The 8,441-nt window shown below is 56.9% G+C and overlaps 3 protein-coding genes across 3 annotated transcripts; 2 read left to right on the forward strand and 1 right to left on the reverse strand.

The window, feature by feature from the left end:
* The first annotated feature begins 2,507 nt into the window (after positions 1-2,507).
* On the forward strand, positions 2,508-4,088 carry K441DRAFT_349049 (uncharacterized protein). Its single transcript, XM_067641304.1, has one exon. The coding sequence runs from the start codon at positions 2,987-2,989 to the stop codon at positions 3,977-3,979; it is 993 nt and encodes a 330-aa protein (XP_067497216.1). The 5' UTR covers positions 2,508-2,986; the 3' UTR covers positions 3,980-4,088.
* An 84-nt stretch (positions 4,089-4,172) lies between these two features.
* Positions 4,173-5,845, reverse strand: K441DRAFT_682436 (uncharacterized protein; the record flags this gene model as incomplete). The annotated part of the gene is made up of 2 exons (XM_067651576.1): positions 4,173-5,651; positions 5,777-5,845. The coding sequence occupies 2 exons, from the start codon at positions 5,843-5,845 to the stop codon at positions 4,173-4,175; spliced, it is 1,548 nt and encodes a 515-aa protein (XP_067497217.1).
* Positions 5,846-6,980: 1,135 nt separating this feature from the next.
* K441DRAFT_741555 (uncharacterized protein) lies at positions 6,981-7,643 on the forward strand. Its single transcript, XM_067654378.1, has one exon. The coding sequence runs from the start codon at positions 7,178-7,180 to the stop codon at positions 7,448-7,450; it is 273 nt and encodes a 90-aa protein (XP_067497218.1). The 5' UTR covers positions 6,981-7,177; the 3' UTR covers positions 7,451-7,643.
* The last annotated feature ends 798 nt before the right edge of the window (positions 7,644-8,441 follow it).

An 8,441-nucleotide genomic window follows, 5' to 3' on the forward strand; every position in this document is an offset into this window, starting at 1 on the left:
CTTATTATCGTATGAGCCTTTCCGCGGACGCCCATAAAAGTGGCGAAGACACTTATCTGCCTTAATTATATCTATCTGCAAGCGAGAGAGACGATCCTTAAGTAGTATCTTTGCGCTGCTGAATAAGCGCGGATTGCAAGAATATCTAGGGCAAATCGGGCACGATTGATTGATCCTCAGTGGTGGTAGGATCTCGTATGGCAAGGTAACGATCCATGACGGCGACAAGGTGAGAGCAGATGAGGAAGTAGAAAGGTGTGAGTAGAAAGCTCAATAAGGAGGCCTTGATTTCAATATCGTAATTGCCTCCCGTTACGTATCCAACACCACGCACCGACCACGAGATGCACCCCCCCCCCTCCCTCAGCCGCCTCCCGAATTGGGTATAGATCTGGAGCTCCAAGAGCTCCACCGCCTCTGATCTACTCCGCTCCACCAATAAAATCAATAGATCCACATCCAGTACGAGCCTCAATCCAGCCAGGAGCTCCACTTAGCCTCCAATCCAAAAGGATCACTGTATCCTACTCCAACACCACGACTCGGTCAATCCGCTTCATCGTCGCACTGAAATGTCCCCAGTAGACCACATCTGCCATTTTCCAGGAGTCTTTGAAACGGTACAGCAAGTCTCCAAGGATTCTGTCAGGAGATTGGAGTCAATTGGGCCCGGATCAGGCTCGCGTGACTGCTCACGCTCGCCAACGGTCCTGCGTGTCTATCCCAGACCGGCACGTTGTCACGGCCTTGGACGTTGACAGCACGCTCGCCGGCGCGCCGCCACCGCCTCTGCTGGGCCCAAATTGACTCGCGTTATTCATGCTGAGCATGGGTCTTGAGGACCAAGGTTTGATGTTTCCACAAGGCCTGGTGTCAACTATTGCTCTTAGGCTCTGGATCTGAGGGTTTCTCGCAGCCTCTGGAATTGGTTTCTCACAGCGTCTGGAGCTAAATGTTGCTCGCAGCCTCTGCTATCGGCGGATACGGCATTCTTGGCGGATGTGGTAGTGATGTCGATAAGATGTTGGCTGCTAACGGGGTCGAGGCATGGGTCGTTAGCCCTCCGGCCATTACCCCGGAGGTTTTCCCCCGCCCGCCACGGGGAGGCCGACCCTGTGGGCAGGTTAAGAATGCTGTAAGAATGTTGGATGCTATCAAAAATCGAGTCTGGTAGTGGTCTGCATATAAGTGATCTGCTACTAGAATTGGGCGAACAATAGCTAGGGCAACTCACGGTGTTACAGAGATAAGAATGTTCTAACGACCGGAGACGTCTATGTCAACATATCAGCATATCAGAGGAGCCGCACAGTTCGAATGTTTGCTGACGGATGGCAGGGCAATCAAGTATCTGCTCGTCATGAAAAGGGATGCTTACAGAACTCGTGGTCGGTTGGCGCGTGAGGCGCCAGCCTGCCGTACCGACGGGGGTCAGGGGCCGGCGAATGGTCGAATTCCTCCTCGCCCCACCCCTCCCCCTGTCCCGCCTCTTCTTCCCCTCCCTCTTCTTCCCCTCCCTCTTCTTCCTCCTCCTCTTCCTCCCCAGGCGGAGGCGGGCCAGCGGCGGGGGGAGGCGGGCCAGCGACGAGGGGAGGCGGGCCAGCGGCGGACGGAGGCGGGCCAGCGGCGAGGGGAGGCGGGCCAGCGGCGGACGGAGGCGGGCCAACGGTGGGCGGAGGCGGGCCAGCGGCGGACGGAGGCGGGCCAGCGGAGGGCGGAGGCGGGCCAGTGGTGGGGGGAGGCGGGCCAGCGGTGAGGGGAGGCAGGGCCAGCGGCAGACGGAGGGCGGGCCAGCAGCGGACAGCGTCGGGGCAGCGGGTTGGGCAGCCTGGCGGGCCCGACGACGACGACGACGGCGTGGTGGGCTGGCCAGGCCCCGAACGATCTCCCGGCGAAGCAGGCGAGCCAAACGATTGTCGCCAGCGGCGACCGCGGCGGCCGCGGTGGCCGCAGCCAAAGGCAACGAGCTCATTCTGCTGTTGCTGCTGTTGCTGTTGCTGTTGTTGTTGTTGTTGTTGTTGTTGTTGGTGTTGGTGTTGTTGGTGGTGGTGGTGGTGGTGGTGGTGGAGAGCTGGATGGAAAAGATGAAGAAGAAGAAGAAGAAGAAGAGACAGAAACGAACTCACGCGAATATATATACTTGATCTGGGCATTGCACTTGCATAGCTCTTTTGGGGGCAGTCACTCGTGAGAGCAGGAAGTTGCAGGAAAGCAGTCTAAGAGAGAACAGAAGCACCTACCAGCTACACTGGGGCGAGGCAACAGGAGCTCAGGGGGCAGTGAAGAGCCTTCCGTTACAATAACAACTGCAATTCCTCTTGCTGTATGTAGTTATTTGGCCGCGCAACGCCCACTTGCACCATCAAAGGGATTAGTCTTGCAATCAATCAATTCCTTACGAACCACTCGCGAGTCTATTGCGTCACTCTGTAATCCACCGGCGTTCTTACAGGTTTTTGGGCCCTCAGGTCCTCAAACAGGATCGTAGCAGAGTATCGCGTAGAGTTGATTAAATTCATGAGGAAGGCAGCTACGAGTAAGGCAGTTACAAGCAAGGCGGAGCGTCTCCGGGCATCATTAGTCTCAGCGAGCTCAGACCCTCTGCCAAGGAGCTTAGTAACCACCTTTACGGATATTTTCTAGAACAGTACTCTTATTACAATTAATACCACAGCCGCAATATCCACAACCCAGCTCGCAACCAACTCACTAAGCATTCCAACTACAAGCCCCAACCTACTAGGTGGTCAAACCCCACCTTCAACAGGCACGACAGGTAAGCACCCCTCTCTGTCCATACAACAACGAACAGGCCATCAGAAGAGCTCACAAAACCAGACTTCTCTCTCGGTGGTAAGATTGGTTGCGCCATTGGGGCATCAGTGGTAGTCGCGCTTTTCCTGTGGTGGTAATACATTCCTTCCATCCTCACTCTAAATCGAACTAACCGCTACCAATTTCACAGGCGCTGGCCAAAGCGATTTCGATGCTCCGGAAAGCGAGCAGCGAGGGCGGAAACAGCGGTTACGGCAGCTGGAAAGCAAGGCGTGTCGGAAAAGCAGGCGGCCCCAGCGATAGCCGTGCAAGAGAAGCCGATTCCACCCGCAGAAATACGGAGCAGAAACCCAGACGCCGCTCGAAAGATCTTATTCGCAGCGCGCTCAATCTAGACCAGATAGCCAAAAGAGAGCACCATCTCCCGGTCTCCCCTTTTGCCAGTAGCCAAACACCCAGAGCATCTCCCCACCAACGACCAGAACCGCAAAAAGAAGCCCAGCCATCAAAACCCACCACAACAAAACCCTTAGACCTCCCCCCCTCCCCTCTATTAAAAAGGCCCCCCCCTCCCAGCACCCGCCATCGCAACCACACCTCCCATCCCCACCTCTCCTCAACAGCACCCCCCAAACCCCATCAAACCCAGCCCTCCCCGCGCAAAGAAAAAAGCCTTGAAATCCACCCGTCCCCATACCACCCCACTCACGTGCGTCCCCCCGCCCACGCACGTGACGCCGCACGTCTCCCACCCCCTCATGCAGCTCCCGCACTCCAACGACCCACCGCGACGTGTTCCGTCAGCAAAAACGCACGCTGCAGCGCACAGTCCCGCCAGGCGCGCGGGCGCGCGGGCGCTGGAAGCGGTATGCCGAGCGCGGCAGGGCGTGGGGACGGTCTAGTCCAGACTCGAGTGGGCCCCCGTGCTGCGGGTTTGGCTGGATGGCAGGGACGACGGAGGACGTGCGGAGCAGGGGCGTTTTGGAGGGGGGAAAGAGTAATGCCGGGTAGTGTGGAGCTGGTGTTGTTGCGGGATGTCGAGTTCCGGGTTCGAGAAGGGTGGAGATGCGGAGGTGCGGAGGTGGAACGGTATAGTATATTCAGGGTAGAGGAGGCGAGATGCAGAGATGCGCAAAGCTTGTTTTCTGAGGGTAAAGGGGTCGTAGAGTTAAAGGACAGTGATAAAGGAAGAAGAAGAAAATGAAGCAATGAAGCAATGACCCGAGTCCGAATATTCTACTCAACAACCTCGCACCAGTCTCCCCTATCCAAACCCCTTATCCAATTCCCTCACTCTCCCACATCCAGCTCCCTCTTCGCCCTCGACCTGCCCTCGACCTTCCTTCTAATTTTCCCCTACAAGTTCTCCCCCACCAAGTTCTCCACCTCACTAACGCCTAATCCGGCACCTTCAACCAATTCTTATACCCCCTCTGGGCCCTCTCGCGCGCCCACTTCCGCCCCCTCCCCTCACTCGCCCTCCTCTGCCCCAACGCCTCCACGCTCGCCTCCTTAGCCCGCCACTCCTCCACCTCCAGCGCCTCCTCGCTATCCACCCCACTCTCCGCCCCATCCCCGACCTCCTCCCCATCTCTTCCCCCAGCCCCAGCAGCAATCGCAGAAACAGGCGCAAACATCTCATCCCCGGCAAAAAACTCCGCCAGCTCCGCCTCCGAATCCACAAACTCCTCCTCTTCCCGCTCTTCTTCCTCCACGACCCTCGCATCCGGCGACGGCGGCGATGATGCCGCTCTGCCCTCTACTCCCGCACCCGCTTCCTTCTCATCCCCCTCCCCCTCCGCACCCCGCACGACCCTTCCCGACCCCCTCGCCTCCAACTCCTGCGCCAACTTCCACAGCCTGCCCTTCAACGCCTGATAAAACGCATCCTGCGCCGGATCCACCACCACCTCGCTCTGCCGCCTCGGCAGCGGGAGCGGCAAGGGGGCTGGGTTAGGCGCGAAGTGCGGGTGCGGGTGCGCGAGGCCGGGGGGCAGAGGGCGCGGGTGGCCGGGGTGGGGCTGCAGATGGAGCGGGAGCGGGTGCACGGGCGGGAGAGTGGAGGGGAGGTTCGCGAAGCCGGTGAAGCGCGGGGCGAGGGGGGCGCGGGAGAGGGAGGGGGCCGCGGCGGGGTTGGGGGGCGGGTGGGCGTGGTGGGCGTGGTGCAGGCGCAGGGGGAAGGTGCGGGCGCGCGTGTGGCGTTTTGGCGGGGCGGTGGGGTGGGTGTCTGGGGCGTCGAGGGGCTGGAGAGCCGGTTCGGGGGGCGCCTGCTGGGGGATTGAGGTGGTGGGTTGCTGCGGTGCGGTGGTTTGGTGGGTCGGCGCGTGGGTGGTGGGGAAGGGTTGGTGTTCGTCGTCTTCGTCATCGGCGTAGAAGCCGCAGTCTTCTGAGAAGTCGGATTCGGAGAAGTCTTCGAGGACGCGTTCGATTCGGGAGGTGAGGAGAGGGGGCTTGGCGCAACATTGCGGGGTGCTGGTTCGTGCCTGGGAGGTCTGCGTGTCTTGCCCGGCCCTGTTGTTACCCTCTGTGCTCTCGTGTAGGCCGCTGGGGTGGCTTAGGCCGAGTTCCTTAAACCGTATTTCGAAACCGGAATCATCGTCCTCGTGTCCGTCACTTGATGTGTGTACTACTGGGAGTACGTCAAAGGAAGTATCAGGGTGGGTGCGGTGGTAATCATCATCGGTCGAGGGATGGTGAGAGTCGTAGCGATTACGGTTCAGCGGCTTGGTGGGCACTGAACCTCCTCCAGATCCTCCCACAACGTCTTCGAGGCGGGCATATGTCGTGAAACTGTACTGATTTAGTGCGAGGTCGCTGGGTAGGTCCGGGAAGTGGCTCTGCATGGTTTGGGGGGGTTCTTCGTTGGGTATATGGTGCTTGGGCACAGTTAGTCTCGCTCTAAACTAGCCATGGCCGTGGTGTGAGTGCCACGACAGAGGTTCACCATAGTGAAGGTATGAAGCTTGGGTGTATTATTGCAACGCTTAGAAGGGTGTCTTACATGCTGCTGCTCGAGGCTATCCAACAACACAGCGACCTCGTCCATGCCTTCAACCACGTCTTTCTTCATGATGGAGGGATTGTGCACCTGCTGGTAAGATAGTCGTTAAAAGGTTCGCTCGTTCGGGCAGATCAGGTCAATTCATTGCTGGTGTCCTCGGGTCAGCTGATAAACACGACAGGTCTGACGCTGCACTGCTCGTCTCCACTCGCACAAGATAGGAAGCGTATAGTTGGATTATATGCTTGGTGCACAAAGACTGCTAGCGGAGCGGGGAAAGGAGTTGGCGGTGCTACCTTGATTTGGCTCTGGGCTTTTCTTATATGACGGCGGGTGGCTCAGCCAAGGCCTCTCGAATGGAAGTGCACTAATATGCCGGCGTGTCGGGCAAACCAGGAGACTCCCCAGATGACGGAACCATGATGACACGGGCGCTCTGGCTGCTGTTACGAGCTTAAAAGGGCCTCCTGCGTGGTCGCAGGGCGGGAAAAAGTTAGTGTGATGGCGAAGAAAGAGGGTGATTGCTTGACAGTGGAGGGCGTGCGAGATGGCGTGTTCAGCAGGTTGAGGAGAGAGAAGAAAGGAGGGGGCTTGCCCTCACCCGCAGGTGCAGCGTGTAGGGAGGGCATTGACAACCCGCATTGGCCGTGTGTGGGCCTGTAGCCGTGTCTGGGCCTGGGGCCCTTTTTTTCAAACTTTCTGCGAGTCTCCGTGTCTCCCCATCGAAGCCCAACCCCGCGACAACGTGCCGCCGACGCACTGACCGTGCCGGCCCGGTGCTTCCCGCAAGTCGGATAACCCCATCTGGTCTAGGCTGACACCGTTCCGAACGCCTGTGCTTTGGAGCTGTGTATGCCGCGCATAAACCAACCATCTTAACCTCAACAACCATAAATAACACGGTATTATTTTGGTATTGCAAATTTTCATCTAGATTGGACGAGATCTTGCCTGTTTGTTGCCATAATATCCATTCTCTGAAAAAAACTGACTGGCGTGGGCACATGTCGCGATTGCAATGACCATTGACCACTGGTACTCGCAACAAGCATTGTGACAAAACCAGGCACAGAGATCAACGGAAATAACCCCGACGAGTGCCGTACAACTAATGTAATCCGAGCGAATCAATTTGCTGAAATCTCCTCGTCTAGTCACAGTAAAGCACAAGACGAACGTCGTCACTACAGAGCTGACTCCAACTTTACATGCCTCCACATCAACTCACAACCTTACAAAGCGGACGTCCAACGCGAAACCGTGACAAAACCGACAAGGATTTCCACAACAGTCCGAGCTACGAAGAGCCCCACAGCCTGAACAAGAGCCGCCAAACCCCACAGTCACGAGCCACGCCCGCAACGTCAGCCTCCCTGCGATCCGAATGACGAAGAACTCACAATGCAATTATATCGTGAGAAAACATCTTCTGTCATGAGCCGTCATCACAAAGGGTCCCGGCGAACGCAACACCAACCCTCTTCCGCGCCCCCTCCTCCAACCTCTGCACATCCACAATCGCCCGCTTGTGCACCGCCTTCCCAATCTCCCCGCCCGGGTCACTCGCCACGACCTCGAATGCAAACTGTTTGCCTTCCTTTCCGGTATACCTCGACACCGCTGTCACCACAGTCCCGGGAGGTGTTGGCGCCGAGTGAGCCATCTCGATGCTGAGCTGGCCTGGCTTGAGTAGCGGTTACAAGAACTTGACACTGGCGATTTCCATAAGGGCCACCAGGCGTGAGGCTGAAATGACGGCGAGGAAGGCGTCTGAAGGGTCGCTGGAGATGGCGCTGGCGAGGTCGGCCGCCGAGACCGTGAGGGTGCTGGTTGCTGTCGTGCCCGGTTCAAGCCTTGTGTCCGCCATGACGAGCTGAGCAGAGTATTCCGGACGTTCGGAAGACGGGAATGGGTATAAAGGTGATATTGCCAAAGACGTGTTCTGGCTAATGCGGAATCTTCAGGTATGTGCTCATGTTAGACTCAGCTCTCCAGGAGGATAGTCTGTTGCCCAAATTTGTGGCGGACTCTGAATATGAGTCTGTATGTGCATTGGTACATCCTAAGTCATCCGTCGTATTTCGTATATCCCCCGGCTGTCGATCCGCTTGATGCGAAATAAGTTGCGTGTTTTGACCTGGGTTGTCAATAACGCCTTCCCTCTGACTGGTAGGTTCGTATCCCTTGCAACGTCGAGATACTTAGTGTAAGTGGTCTATACGCGAACACCGTTTTCAAAACAACGCGTGAGAGAGCGCCAAGGACTCTATTTGGCTGCAGCGTGTGTAGAATTCCGTTCTGCAAGAAGTCTAGTGCTGGGGACCTCATATTGAGCGACTCAACTCTAAAGAATAAGCCTATATGTCACTTTTATATCCCTTAGCACGATGGGACCCTACGAGGATGTGGTCTGTGCGCGAACACCAGAATCAAAACAACGCGTATGTCTATATAGAATTCAATCATTAATTACACTACCACCATGCCTTCCAATTACGCCAGAATTGATGCAGACCTTGTCCAAAAGACTCAATATAATGTTCCCCCAAATAAGACCGCGAAAACGACCCCCCGAAAACCCTAGCCGCTGCCCTATTTCGAACCTCTCCATATTAACAATTGGGACAACTATGGCTTACCAAACCTTACCTCCGACGTTGATAGG

This window comes from Cenococcum geophilum (genome assembly GCF_001692895.1).
Source record: "Cenococcum geophilum 1.58 unplaced genomic scaffold K441scaffold_81, whole genome shotgun sequence".
In the NCBI taxonomy this organism is placed as follows: domain Eukaryota; kingdom Fungi; phylum Ascomycota; class Dothideomycetes; order Gloniales; family Gloniaceae; genus Cenococcum; species Cenococcum geophilum.